This window comes from Pelmatolapia mariae, linkage group LG9 (genome assembly GCF_036321145.2).
Source record: "Pelmatolapia mariae isolate MD_Pm_ZW linkage group LG9, Pm_UMD_F_2, whole genome shotgun sequence".
NCBI classification, from domain to species: Eukaryota; Metazoa; Chordata; class Actinopteri; order Cichliformes; family Cichlidae; genus Pelmatolapia; species Pelmatolapia mariae.
In genome coordinates, this window is record NC_086235.1 from 4,033,125 (window position 1) to 4,048,838 (window position 15,714).

A 15,714-nucleotide genomic window follows, 5' to 3' on the forward strand; every position below is an offset into this window, starting at 1 on the left:
TACCTGCTAATTAGTGCTACGTAACAGACTGCTAAAATCCTTGAATTTAACTCACTGAAACTGAAGCACAGGCTTTTTGTACCATCTGCTAGTACAATTAACTGCACAGACAAGCCCTTAACCTTGAGCCTGAATTGAATCCAAACAGGTCTGTTATGAAAAACTGGCTGAAATTAGCCACAGAGGCCAAACCGTTCTTCATAGCAGGCTGTAAACATGTTTATGTCTGCTGTACTCTTGGACATTTTGACATGGACGTCTGTGAGGACTACAGTTACTTCCACACTGGCTTTATTCTTCACCCACATCGACTGCCATTTGATAATCTCTAATATGTCTAATATGGTCATTTCAGGCTGTGAAAGCAATACAGAAGCCACACTCACCAGCTCTTCAAACTTTCTATTTAAAGGAGAGCCAATAGGAGTGAAGCGGGCTTAAAGGAGTGTGTTTCAGGCACCATTTTTACCTCCCCCTCCCCTTCAGAGTGAACTGAGAGGCTGTACCAAGGTCTAGTGTACGGTAAACAAGGATTATTGTGAACTGTGACTTATGCAAAGCCACTCTAGTAGAGTTCAAAAAGCACAATGGTTAACCTTTAAGATTAACAGAAACAGTTTGACTTATACACTGTTGGTTACCGAATGGTTCACACATTATGATTCCCCACAGGAAGGAAATAGGTTTTACAGCTTAAATACTACCCAGTAAAGACAGCCTGCATGCCAGAAGCACTGGACATGAAACTGTACTGCCACACAATTGAGCACTAACCATATAGCACATGGAGATGAAAGCCTTCCATACATAATAAACATAATTCACTGTGACACAATAGAAGCAAGGCTCTTGATATTGGTAATTCTGACCCTGGTATTGCTCGGTACTGGATCATATTTTGCAGAGGCTCACTCTCCATCACTTTCCAGTGTTAAACCAAAGCGGGGCCCGCTCCCAGCGAGCGGTGCTTTGTATGAAAGCGGCTGCCAAACAGCAGATGTTGTATTAGCTTTGATTCATTTAGAAGATTGATGCGTCCATCGCGAATGTCCCAACACGCCACCCGCTTCTTCCTGATTCAGCAGAGTCCTTCACAGCAGGCAGACGTTTGTCACCGGCTGGACTCGGATCAGCCGCTGGAGCAGCGACAGCAGAGAGATGAACACGAACGAAAGTCCTTCTTTATGCTGCAGTCCTGTCACCTGTGTGTCTGTGTTAAATACTGATGAAAAAGGGAAAGAAGAAAATCAAAGAAGGAGAATATGAAACCAATAAGAAGAAGAAACTGAACAGAGAGGAGATGAAGGGAAGAGTGGCTGAAAAACAGAAAGGGAGGAGAAAAAATTCTGTGAGAGAACAAGCCTCTTACTGTCGACCCATCTGGGGTTAGGTTTTGTTTAGGTCTCATGCTACAGAGTTCCACACAGACAAAACTGTATTAAAAGGGCTGGAAATTAACTCTAAGTTGGTTGAGTTTGAGACCACGTGTTACTCTGAGTGACCTGGTGGGCCGTGCATTGCCACTGACTCTCCTCTCCAATCGGTTTTAAGTCATTGGAGTGGAACAAGAAGAGTCATCGAGATATTTTCACCTCCCTGACCCTCGATGGGTCGCCGGCAAGCGGGTGCATGATAAGAAGCTATAGACGAGAGGAGATGAAAAACAAATGAGTAAGATGTGAAAAGAGACAAAAGGAAGTGAGAGAAAGTGCAAAACAAGGCGGACCTTGACGGTACGATCCTCACTCTGCGTACCTCTTGGAAAAAAAATGTTGTTCTGGCTGATACAGAAGATGTGATGATGAAGATCAGAAGGGTGAAGATGAGGATAAAATGTGCGAGAGAAAAAGAAGAAAGAGCTGCTAATTAGAATTTAAGAAAAAGCTCAAGAGAACAAGTAAATCAAGGAAATCAGAAGAGAGAGGAACAGGAAGCGAGGACAGAAAGGCCCAGAAGGAAAGATGATGATGATGATGGTGGTGTTTGACCTGTTGACCTTTTGACCTTACTGACATCAACAGATTTTTGGATAGAGAAACAGATTTCGACCTCCGGCGTGCTGCTGCTGTTGCCGCCTGGCTTCCCTCCTGACTCAGCTCACAGTCCCTTTACACACTGGACCAGTACCACCAGTATGCTGACACAGCTCTGTGCTGCTGTGTGTGTGTGTGTGTGTGTGTGTGTGTGTGTGTGTGTGTGTGAGAGAGGGGAGCAGTGGTTCCGGCGACTCGGCCAGCTGCTGCAGAAGTAGGCCAGGAAAATGACTAACAGCAGCAGGCAGGCACCAGCTGTGTGTGTATATGAATACGAGGAGGAAGCAGTTTACTTTGCTCTGTGTGTGTGTGTGTGTGTGTGTGTGTGTGTGTGTGTGTGTGTGTGTGTGTGTGTGTGTGTGTGTGTGTGGCCATCTGGATGTTCAGGACAAAGGCAGAGTCTCGGGAGGGTTCTAACATCTCCACGCTGCCCCACGTTTAAACCCACGGTCAGCCGGTCCCCACTCGTAACAGCTTTATAAGGATTTATTGGCAGGGCTTCAAACCAAACGTAAACACATCTCCATCCTGATCTTCTCACAACTCATCACACATGGTCAGGGGGTGATTACATTATTGTAATCACATTCCATTTTTCAGTTACCATTATGTCGTTACTTGCGTTACAGAGGCTGGGCAGATAGAAATGGGAGAAACACACCAAACAAACGTGCTTTTCTTTCTGTGCTGCAATCAGCTCATTTCAGTTTGCGTGCTGACAGGAGGGAAATGCTGGAGCGTTACGCCGATACAGCTTTTGAGGAGCTGTTTTATCTTCATTACTTTTATTTTTGTTGCACAAAAGGACGAGAGCGTGATGGTAAAGTGGAAACTGTCCAGGACAGAAACCGCCGCATCGTGCCGCTAACACAACTTCAGCTCTTTGCGAGCATCTGCACAGGGACGAGCTAATGCTAAGCTAGCAGAGTGATCTTACACCTGAAACAAAGGTAGCAAAGGCAGTGATGGGCAGTCGGGCCCAAAGGTTTGTAACCTGTTCGTGTTTTTATAGTAGAATCACCATGGTGATGGCTTTGAAGTGTCTTTGTGCTGGTTTTGTTGTTTCCTTTGTGCTTTGTGTTCATACATAAAAACTAATAGAAAGATTGTATGTGGGTCGTCATTAGGACAAAGTTTTGTGTTGGTGTGTGGGTTTGTAGCTTAAGTGTCATATTGTTAAGTTATAATGTTAGAGCACTAACTTTCAGGCCACTTTAGAGATTATCGGGACTGGAGTGTTAATGCCACAAGTAGCGTAACAAATTACTTTCTTTAGGAACTAAGTGTGTAACGTACTGCATTACTTTAAAAAACAGGAAGAAGTCATGTAATATATTACCTGATGGACATGATGTGTTCTGTAGTTTTACTATTAATCCTGGGTTTGAATGTACACATGACAACAGTAAGATAAGAGTAAAGAGTAAAAAGACATATGAGGAAAGATAAATAAGAAAAAAAAGGTGAGAAATGAAAGAAGGAAGGTCCAGCCTCTTTGAGAACATTAAAATCGCACAGATTCAAACTTTTCTTGCTAACATGCAAATGCTGGAGGAGTGTTTTTAATCCTCACAGCGCTGCAGTGTCAGCTTTGAAGAATCGTTTCTGTGCGTCTTCATGTCTTTGTATATATTTATATACATGTGGTATATGTGTGTGTTCCTCCATGCTGTGATTACAAAGCACAAAAAGCAGCGTGCCTCCCTGCTGCTCCCTCTAGCTGTCAGGAAGACAGAGTGTGTGTGTCGGCCTGAATGGCGACGCTCCCCTGCCGCTAATTATTCATCAGGCGGGAAGAAAGGTCGGTCGAACGGGGAAAGCTCAGTGAGTAGCACTAACGAGCCGGAGAACGGCAGCATAAAGAAACTCCTCAGATGAATGAAGGTCATCGGTTCGCTTTCACATTTCCTGCTTTTACCTGATCAAACCAAACAAAGGCCTCTTTATTTCTGCTTTAAAGGGGAAATAATTACCCGAGCATTCAGTGAGGGGAAGACAGCTCCAAAAGATGTACTTGACCCTGAGAGACCTGAGCTCTGAAGCAACACTCATACTTTCTGAGAGGAAGTTCACATGTATGCAGTTGCAAGTGGGAGCTGGATGAAAGGGTCAGTGTGAGGTTTATCTGTGGGAGCTGATAAAGGTCGTGTATTCGCTTTTTTAAAGCACACACTGAAAACAGAATCTCCTCCTTCTGCTCAAGTGTGAATCGACTTACATGGTCACCTGACATATATTACATGAGATATATTAAAGATGACTTACATCCCTGAAACAGCTTTGAAATGGTTAAAGTTGAACATATCACAACAATCTGCCTGAGCGAAACAAACCCAGCAAACTCAAAGTAATCCTATACTTAATGCACTTCATATTAAACATTGTGCGGTCCTGCTTTAAAATTTAATGAAAGAAAAGAGGAAAATTTGCTGCCTATCCAGATGTGCAGCCTGCTAATTCCTTACACTCCCATCCAATCAGAAATTCGGGCTTTTGAACGGAGTGCTGATAACAAGTCGGATGGCCCCTCTCTTCTCTTTAGCTCAGAGGATGTGCCGTCCACCTTTTTGACAGCAGTGTTTCTGGATCGCGTTCCCATGTCCCTTCTTCTCTGCACAATGACGCGTTAACCTGCGTGTGTGGATGCGATGGTGAGCTGTGTTCCCAGACAGGGATTTCTGGAAGCATTCCTGACCCCATGCACTGATTCCATCACAGAATCAGGTTTTAAATGTTGTTCTGCCTGTTTGTTTAGTTCAGATTCAGATTTTGTGGATATAAATCAGATATTTATTGACATGAAATTAATATGATGTGATGGCTCATTTTAGCCCATATAGAGTGGTTGCTAGGTAACACAAAGATGTCATAATATCTGATATACATCAAATCCTTCAGGGTCCTGCCCGTTAGGTCACTCAGCTCCTGCTGCTGTATAGTGTAGTCAGGATGGTGACTTTTAGCACGTTATATCTCTGTCCACCACATTTCTCTCAGTGCGTGTTTTTCATGAGATTGCTCAGTGGTTTCATTTCACTGCATTTACAACCAGTCTCCCTCTGGCTTTATGTTTTGCTTCCATCATTGTCATCAAATTAAAAGTAAAATGTGCAAAGTAAAGTCTTTTTGGGGGCTCTTGGTGGAAAAAGAGACCCACATCAGAGCAGGTTTGGTTGCTTTCAGTCGTCTCCAGGTTGCTGCTGTAGTTTCAGTATTTTCCCCGGGCCCAGAGCCGACACACACGAACAGGTTCTGATGTCCTGGCACAAACGTTCACTCACTCTTATCTCCACTAAAACACACGCACACACACACACACAATGTACATATATGTGCTTTACAGGTGTGCACACAGCAGGTCATCATTTAACATGAATGCAGAAAATGTATCAGCTCCACTGAAGATATAAACATAAACATTGACTGATTCAAGTCAGACTCACTCTCTCCCCCTCACACACACAAACACACAGACACACACATCTGTACTAACAGTGAGCGTTAGATTAGCTGCCTCATTAGTCCTCTAAATGCCAGCTCATTGGTTAATGTTTTGATGCCACGCGACACACGATTGAGACAGAATATGCGAGTGTGTTTCTGCCTCGGTGGGCAGTGTGTGATGCCTGCAGAGGCGGCAGCAGCAGCGTTTACCGCTCCTCTAACTGAAAGGTCTCAGGTATGAGCCGACACAAGGTGGCTGCTGAAGGGCCCCTGAGCAAGACGCGGTCATGCCGCTGCCTCCTCTGTCACACTGTCGCATGGATCTTTTAGCGCTTTGTCTTGATCACTTAAACGCTTCCTCCTAATGTGAGCCGAGATTCTGAGGACAGCGTGTACTGAACCTTTCACCCACCAGAGGTAAATCCCTGTGGACATCTACTGTTAAACAGACCCAAAACTGCAGTTCTTGTTTAAATATTTAGTCATTTTGATCACAGTATTCATTTTTTGAACAGTAACCACACTCTCCTCCTCACATCTTCAAATTACAAGGGTTCAGTTTGAAGTGTGAAACTTTCCTGCAGCCGGCTGAAGCCTTTAGTTTATTTACGTCCATCAGTAGCTTTACTTATCATTGATGTGCAGCCGACAAATCTGCAACAAATCAATTAAATCTGTATCAGAATCAGAATATATTATGAATCCCTGAGAAAGTTATGAGGTATTAAAGCAAAAGGTGTGCCTAATGAAGTGACTCGTGAAGGTATATATAATTCATTGACAAAGGGGACAAGTACAGGAACTATTACAAGGAGAAACTAAAGGTTATTAAGTGTATAATTATTGTAAATGACTGGTCATGGCCATCCTCCAGCACCTTCACAGCCCACGCTCTGCTCTTCATGTCTTTACTTAGTTGATTTTACTACTCGCCCGACTGTTTATTAACCTTTATTTTATTTTAAATGTGACATTAGTTTTATATATGAAGACGAACGGAGTATGCAGAGCACAGGGAGCTGAAACTTATGATGTCAGCTCACTCACTTGCCCATTTTAAAACCTTCACATATAAATTAGACTGGACTCCAGGTTTTCTGACTTGCGATCCTGCTACAGAATAAAATTGTAAAGATCAGACACCTTTTGGAAGAATATTCACATTTTAGCTTTCCAGAATTTCTGCTGATATAGTATAGGTTTGTGTGTGTGTGTGTGTGTGTGTGTGTGTGTGTGTGTGTGTGTGTGTGTGTGTGTGTGTGTGTGTGTGTTGAGATTGTGACATTTATGTGGAGGCAACAAGGATCAAATGCAATCACCTGGCAGGAGATCATTCAGGAGCGTTTTCTCAGTAGCGTTCAATAACGGATCAATGGTGTGCACAGCAGAGAGCGAGAGCAACCGAAGGAGGCGTCAGTTTGACCAACAGGTGATGTAACGAGACATTCAGTAAGAGTTTATAGCAGCAAATGTGTTTATTAAGACTGCAGCCAGTACGAGCAGAGGGGGTTTCCTAATGCACACACGCACACAGATAATAACTCTTGCCAAGTGGGCTGATTGAGTGTCGGATTACTGGTCACTTGTTTTCATTGGATTATCCGACTGACATATTGGAGAAAAGCCTATTAGTAGCCATGGAGACAGAAAGCCGGGGTAATCAGAGCTCTAATTACAGGCAGACGAACGCGGCAATCAGCAGAGTGAAGAGCAGCTTGTGATTTTTTTCATTCTGTTTGTTATAGGAAACCACCGTGAAACCAGGAGAAAATGTTTTCACTTACTTTACCTAAATATGTTACTCGCTTTATGGATTCATAAAGTGATATGTGACTACATATTTATTATGGCTCATCTTGATGGCAGTAGTGGGGTGCCTTAAAGTTGAAGGCCTTAAGTCTTAACAACTAAAATGAAACAATGATAGAGTTGAGCTGCCTTTCTGTAAAAGCACAGTAAAAGTTTGGTGTTCATCAGGGCTCCACTCTTGGGCCACAGTTATTCCTCTTCCACATAAATGACTTAAATCCAAATATATAGTTCTCTTTATATTTGCAGATGTTTCCTTTTTGTCTAAGTCTAATTTTCAGTCATTGAAAAAGAATTCTGGTGCAGTTAAAACAAATAAAGTTTCTCCAGTCATGTTTTTTTTTACTTATTTTTTTTATCAGAAAAATTCACTGACAGTTCTTAAATCTTCAACTGGTGTTAACTGAAAATCAGTTTACTTCATTTTTTTAAACTGTACCCAAACGCTTGTATTGTTTCCTATAATAATAAGTTTGAAGGAAACAGAACTACAGAACTTGCCTGAGAATCTCAGGGTTTGCAAACAAGCTGGCATCCTCCAAGCAAGCTACAGATGATTTCGGCAACTTGCTAGCAGCCAAATGAAATGCAAGGAGGTTTTTGGTTGCACTTTTAACCAGCAACTGCCAACAATGTCCAGACCACTCACCAACTGGTTGTGGAATAGTTATTTTTCTGTAGTGACTGGGAGTCACCAGGGGGTCACCAAAAAGTCTCTACGACTGTGTGACTGAGGTTTAATTGACATCCGGTGGTTCATAGCAAAACAAACTGTCAGCAACTAATAAATACTCAGAGAAATCAAAAGGGGGGAAAAACACGTTTTTATGTTTTAAGTGCCAGCTTTTTATAGCCCACAAGTGAGAAGTACCCACAGTTCATGTCATACCAAAGGAGTATTTCTCTTCAGCTCTCACCATCACAGCATTCAAACATTACCAACTCACCAGCACTTGGTTATCAAAGCCGTGAGATGCCCTACCCCTAATGCTTAAACCTTAAACCTACGGAAGCAGTTTCAAATGGAGGAAACACAAACTCTGTCCATTCATCCATCATGCAAGTAGGAAAAGGCCTGCATGAAATAACATTTGTTAACAGATGCTGGGGTTTTTGTCTGATTTTAGCAGGAATTAATATAAAACACGAGCATCAAATTCACATGGCTGAGAAATTGCCATTAGTAGAAAAACTATAGTTGTGTAGCTTCTCCTGGAAAAATATGGATGGGAAAGTTTCTGCACAACAGATCATAGAGTTGAGTCATGACCCCACCCCTCTCTGTGTGATGTCACCGCTGAGCCATCACTCTCCACTGACCACATGCGCTTGATCAAGTTTTCAAGCTCATTCCCCCATCTCCACTGTCAGTTACTGAGCCATCATCATGTCTTGCCAAAGGGCACGTCAGCATCACTCACTCAAGCAATCATTGTCTTGAAGTTCCCGGTCCTGATTGTGAGTCAACATCAGGTTGCAATCTGCTGTTCCAGTAGCCCAAACTGGCTGAATCCAGACATGCTAGCAGCAAGCTTTTAATGGGCGATAAAGCAGGAATAACGGGAATCTGATCCTCGCTTCATCAGCACTTACTCATAGGATGATGCACGGCAGTAAGTAACTGGCTGAGTGATAACATCACTGCATTTCAACGCACCTCAGCAGTACTCAGTGTACAAAGTGACCACACGCACTGATAAAAAAAGAGAAGCACAAAGCTGTAGTGTGTTTTTCATCTTAAGATCTTTTTCATCAGAGTTTAAATGACAGACGCAGATCAGAAAGTTATACAGGAAAAACAAAATAACTAGAATCTGTAACTAAGTACCCCAGATTTTATCTAAACTTTACATTTTACCTTGTTCACTTGAAAACTTGAAAAACTAAATTAATTTGACAAAATTCATCTTATTGGCTCAGGTTTCTTTTTTGTACCACTTCACTATCATTTTAATCACCCACATGAAATCTATATCATTTCATATAAAAATACCAAATATTGAATTCAGTCAAATAATGTATTTTCCATAATTTCCTTGTACATATGCAATGACAATAAGGTGCTTAGACAGCTTAGTAATTGAATCTTTGGCCACGTTTAATATGAACATCGCATCTCAGTGGAACAGGAGAAATATGAAGAAAGACACAAAAGGTCATTTTAAAGAAACATAAAAGAAACTGGAAAGTGGATTGAAAGAGTTAAATACAGTTTGGAGCAGAAAATAAATCTGCAGCAATCTGCTACCATCCTCACTGCATCACTCACACACACACACACACACACACACACACACTCATTGGGTTGTTGTGGGAAAGCGGAAGCTTAACATCTGCCAAGGAGTCGGGGCTTATGCAAGAGAACACACACAGACATACACACACTCATACACAGCACTTTAGGCTCCGGGTCATCTGCGTACTACAAAGCAGGCGTGTTGTGGTCCTGAGTTTCTGTTGTAGCGATGACACCAGCGTGCCCCGAAGCAAGGCACAACTGTGAGTTCAAACTCACACAAGCTCAGTTTGTTAAACTTCATGCAATCAAGGAAAGGAGTCGATGGGAGGAAAACCTCTCCTCTTGCTCCTTTGTTATACCTCATTATTATGATAAGGGCTTCAAAGTATCTGACGGTTAAGGTGTAATGAAATGAATGTGCAGTCATTTTTCTGTCTCTTTGTGTGCTTCTCTCTCACCCACAGTGTGCGTGGCCAGGTTTCAGTGCTGCGACATCGACACCACCGTAGGTCTTGGACAGATGTGGTGGAGGACGAGGAAGACCTGTTACCAGATCGTAGAGCACAGCTGGTTCGAGACCTTCATCATCTTCATGATCCTCCTCAGCTCCGGAGCGCTGGTCAGACACGCACGCACACACACACACACACACACACACACACACACACACACACACACACACACACACACACACACACACAGTCTCCTTCAGCTTCATTCTAACTGTAATAAAGATCATTTTTTACTAACTATTGTTTTATTTATTGCAGTTGTATTTTTAACTTTGTTTTTGTATCTTAATGTACTTTCATTTATACAATAAATGAGCTCTATTTACATTTATATATTTACTCAGTAAAGTAACTGAACTAAAGAAATCCTCTTGCTTCAGTTGACTGCAACTGTCTAATGAATTAGTTCACTGAATTAGTTCAATGAATACTGGTTTACTTCACTTTACTTTAGTTTATATCACTTACTGTATTTATTTGTGTTTATATACACAGTATTACTAATATATTCTACTGTCCAGGGTGTCAGACCCATTTTAGTTCATCGGCCCCATTTAATCTCAAATGAGCCAGACCAGTAAAACCATTAAGCGTTCATAAAAAAGTCTTTGTTTCTTTGTCTCCTGAGTCTTTGTGCTGAAAAATAAACCGTATAAAAACATCCACTTTTTATCTGAAGGATGAAGTCAAACTCTGGCCTTACACAGATTTTCATTTAATGAACCGTCTAATTACAGAACAGATGATCAACACATTTTGAGTTCACTTTCAAAAATTGAGACAAACAGCAGCAACATAAATCAGTTCTTTGTTCTGGATTAGCAGTGATTTACACAATTATCTTCATATATACATAAAACGTATTTCACTGATCATCAGCACAGCTGTTTTTAATAATATAAAATAAACATACAATGTATGCAGTTGATGTTGGAGATCCAGGACTACATGGCTTGAGTGAGCCGCTGAAATCTGAGACTAAAAATTGTTGAAGTGAATCAAATCAAAGCTCTCTCCGCCCCTGTTCAGGCTTTTGAGGACATCTACATCGAGCAGAGGAGGGTGATCAAAGTGGTGCTGGAGTACGCCGACAAGATCTTCACCTACATCTTCATCCTGGAGATGATGCTCAAGTGGCTCGCCTACGGCTTCAAAAAGTACTTCACCAACTACTGGTGCTGGCTGGACTTCCTCATCGTTGATGTAAGTTATTGATTGATTTATTTATTAGATTATCAGCCAGTCACTCACTTTAGCTTTTATGTTGGTGACACAAAAAGGCTACAAATTTTGACTAGGGATGGGTACCGGTATCCAGTGCCATTATGGCACTGGTTCTGACATAAACGGTAGTAACCAGACCGAAAAGCGGCGCATGTTTCGGTGCTTTATTTCTGTGCTTTTTTTTCCCTGAGATGTCATACACTTTGGATTCTAGCCAATCATTTTACCTTTCCAAGGATAGTAGGCGGGCCCAGGTACGTACGTTCTTTTAGAGCAGAGCTACAGATTAAAAATGCCCAAGGCGAAGCGGTCAAAGTCTGGCTGTACTTCACAGCAAAAGATGCAAACTCAGCAGCCTGCAACAAGTGCTTTAAGGTGATACAGTGATACTGTGATACTGTCAAAGGAGGTAACTCCTCGAATCTGATGAAACACCTGGCGACGCATAGCGTTTTTTAAAAGCCGAGAAATGCACCGTATTTGATAGCTTGCTGCAAGACCTCACACCGTGCACATCTACTGCGGGTGTGGTGCCTGTTATCGGACCCGGAGTTAGCAACATCCCCCAAGAACCCGAAGAGGAGAGTCCTGGCCCCTAGCCCTGCCAGTGTAGCAGAAATGATGACGGATGATGATGCAGCAGCAGCCGTTCTTCTCTGCGTGAGTAGCTTAATGTTGTTCGTGTGTAATTTACGTTGAGTAGGCTAACCACGTTATTACATTAATGCATGTAAGGTGAACTAGCAAACACCGTCGTAGTTACATGCAGCTGTCTTCTTGTTTGATGGCAGATACTCCCTTCACCCTGGCCAAAAAGGCTAAAATGACCCAAAAAAAGTGGAAAACAGTTCAACATGAGAGGTTTTTGGACAAAGTTTGTGTTCTCCATTCTTTAAGCACCGGTTTGAGCACCGTTTAAGCATCGGCAACGTTTCAAAAGTACCGGTTTGGCACCGGTATCGGATAAAACCTAAACGATACCCATCCCTAATTTTGACAGACAGCAAACTGTGATGAAGAAAAAATAAGTATAATAAGTATTTTGTACAGACATAAGTAATCTGAGTATTTTATTGACTGCATGTATCCATTGTGTTGTCATAGATGGTATTTTGTCCCTGTTAGTCTACAACTTGGGAAACACTATGAATGCTGTGATGCAAAAGTAAGAGTGTGATCAAAAAGTTCCAGAGACTGACCTCTAAAAATCGGGCCCCTGATTTAAAGTCCCAGCAAACATTTTGACATTCAATAACCATCAGGAGGTGTTCTCTCTACGTCTCGTCATGGTTGGAAGAAAGCTCCAGAATAAATGTTGTTGCGATGTCGGAGATAAAAACTCACTGTCGGTTTGAGGTGTTTATTTAATGTTTCCTGGACGTCTTCGTTAGACTTTCCAGCAGAATAAAGTTCGTGGTTAAAAATAGTGTTCTACTGTTTCTTCATCTATTAGGAAAAATTAAACATTCTTCGTAGAAAGAAGTGGTATCTCAAACTTTTCACACTGATATCGGGGCTAGAGAGTCGTTGGTTACGACTTCTGACACATTAACCAGTGAGACAGAATTTGGATGCACATGAACATGAACGACTCTATATTTCTCATTTTGTAAGAGATTGACCTCGTCATGGAACCATCAGCATCAATCTGTCTGTAGTACCAGGGTTTCAAACATCTTTCCTGGGTTTGACTGTTCAAGATCATCGTCTTGTGAACTTCTGGATGACTTTCAGTACAACATCTATTTTTAGATCTCTCATTCTGTCCTGTTGTACCTCTATGATGCATTCCAACAGTCTGACTCCTCCCCTCTGGACAAATTCTGTTGCACAGGTTTGGTTGTAGCCGAATTCTCAGCTCTCATCACTACGAGCTTCCTTACACAATTCAGGTCAGTTTCTATGCAGGTTTTCACAGTAAAATCACAGAGTGCACAGTAGAAAGCTTGGATTATACTCTGTTGTGGACACGTACAGCTGGAGACTCGATGGCCGAGTGATCATTCCTCAGTAATACTTCGTTTAGGTTCGGTGCCTGGGCACATTTGTAGTTGGTGCGCGTTTTTTTGCATGGGCACAAAAATCAGGCAGGTATGTTTCACGTCCGCTCAGACTCTCGCATTCACCGTCGTCAGTGGACAGTGAGTGAGTCACGTCACAGGGACCCAAGTGAACCGCAAATGTGGAAACTATAATGTCAGAGACGTCCTGGGAGAGATCTAAAAATAGCAGCGGTGCTGGGAGCTTCTTGGGCATTCCTGTGAGGATGACCTTGAAGAGGAGATTGCCAAATTTAAATCAGGGAAGGGTTTCGCTTGTGATGGACCTGCTGTCTGAACTCTTTAATCACACTTCATATCTGAAAGGAAACATTGATGCTCTATTTTTTACCCTTTCTGTGTAAACTCTCCATGTTAAACATGGTCTATGTTAAATGTGCAGTTTATATATAAGAAGAGAACAATTCAGTATTTCTCACTGTCAGCAGTGTTACAGTTGTTGTCTTAGTGCAGCAACTTCCCACTATAAATAAAAGAGTGAGAGACACTGAGCGACAAAGAGAGGCACAGAGAGAGAGAGCGAGAAAGAAGTTCAAACAGCCTCCGGACAAATAATCAGCCGTGGCTTTTGAACCTGTACACACACACACACACACACACACACACACACACACACACACACACACGCACACACACACACACTCAAAGATGTGCATGTGTATGTTTCTTTCTTCCAGTGTTCTGGGCAAGTGGCACACACAGTTTATGATGCACACCATACATATGCATGCACTGAGTCGGAAATCGACCCACTCCCCCGCCTCTCTCACTCCAAGTGTTTTCCGCCTGGCCGTCTTCATAAATGACACTGACGTTTTTATCTGACTGTAGTGGCCTGAAGGGGGAACGAGAGGTAGAAATCTTGAGTCACCGAACTAACCAAGCAAAGATGAGACAAGAAACAGAGTTTTATTAACACAATCGGAAATGGAGAAAGAGAGAGACACGCTTAAAGCTTCAGGATTTCATTTTTGAGCACTAGAGGGCAGAAAAGCATCAGAAGAAGATGATATAAAGTAATCAAAAGAAAGTTTTAGCTTCTTTTGATTTTTTATTTGCAAATTACTTACAGTTATCTCTGCTGTGTTGCTTTATCATTGTTTTTGAAAGAAACTGCTTGAATAAAAAGTTTTCTCTTTCTAAGAAGCTTTTATTTTGAAATGTAAGAAGTAAGTGTAGCTATTTATTGGCTCATAGCTTAACACAGAAATTAAGAATTGTGAACTTGAACTTACTGAAATTAATTATTGAAAAATAGTAATAAAAAACAAAAAATAACAGAGTAAGAATTTAAGAAATGCTAAAATGTCTGTTACTTTTTCAAGGGAACCTTTTCTGCTCAGTTCCAGCTCTGCATTTATAATATCTTCTTGGATTCTCTGAAGTAGCTTTGCATGATTCCTAGTTCAAATTCATCCTTATTTGTCTTATACTTGGTTGGTGCTGTTGTAGCACACATACACTGTATAGAAAAATGGAAAAGTTCCAGTAATGTCCACTTGAGGACGTTAGTGGAACTGCAAGTTTTCCAACCCCAGACGTTGTTGATTGCAGCCTGTCAGCTCATCCTCAGTTGGAAACAAGTTGTTTAAGCTCCTGCCCCTCCCTTTAAGCCAACTTTCTCCTGATTGGATGCCCATCTCAAACTGAAGATTTAAATAGCTGGTGGATGGAGCTTATCTGCTCACAGCCAGGGCTGCGACCTCATTACTTATTAAATTATAAATGACAGAAAACCAGAGGAGGTCCCCTTTATTTCGATCATATTTTTGTTCTTTGCACAGTCTGAAGCTACTTTGTATTTATGTGTAGAAATGTTGTTGTTCACTGTGTAACCGAACCCTGTAGGTCTCAGTGTTGGGTCTGATGGCTCAGTACATCTCAGTGGACCACATCACCACCATGCGTGTGCTGAGGACATTAAGAGCTCTTCGTCCTCTCCGGGCTGTGTCCCGCTTCGCTGGTATCAGGGTAAGAATGAGCTGCGTTCACCTGCAGCTCGACCGACCTGAGACCTGCTGCTCGGTGCTGGAAATCGTATGTGTCGTGGCTTTAAATGTTTCTGGGTTTGATTGGAGGTGATGCCATCCTGGCTTTAACCAGAGGTGATATCTCAGACTGTTTTGGATACAGGTAGTATGTTTAACACCTAACCATCCCTCTTACAGCTAAACATAAACCCTGAAGCTGTTTGAAGCAGTCGTTCAGTGATCTGCACATCCATCTCTAAGAGCACTCAGTGGCTTATCAAAGTGTCACAAAACAGTCTGCTTTATTGTCTCGTTTTAAAAGCCATGGATCACTCAGGACTCACTTGACCAATCAATAAACACATTTATTCTTTCTCATTTCTCCGGTTCTTTGTGCTGGCTTCCTAGAAGAGTCTGTAAAAT

General features: G+C 42.0%; 1 protein-coding gene across 1 annotated transcript in view; it reads left to right on the plus strand.

Moving 5' to 3' along the window:
- The window catches only part of LOC134634810 (sodium channel protein type 5 subunit alpha-like), a 172,257-nt gene that overhangs the window by 125,841 nt on the left and 30,702 nt on the right, over positions 1–15,714 (plus strand). The window contains exons 20-21 of the mRNA XM_065471659.1: positions 9,990–10,144; positions 11,067–11,240. Of these exons, the coding sequence (XP_065327731.1) occupies positions 9,990–10,144; positions 11,067–11,240 (329 nt within the window). The remainder of the gene's footprint in view (positions 1–9,989; positions 10,145–11,066; positions 11,241–15,714) is intronic.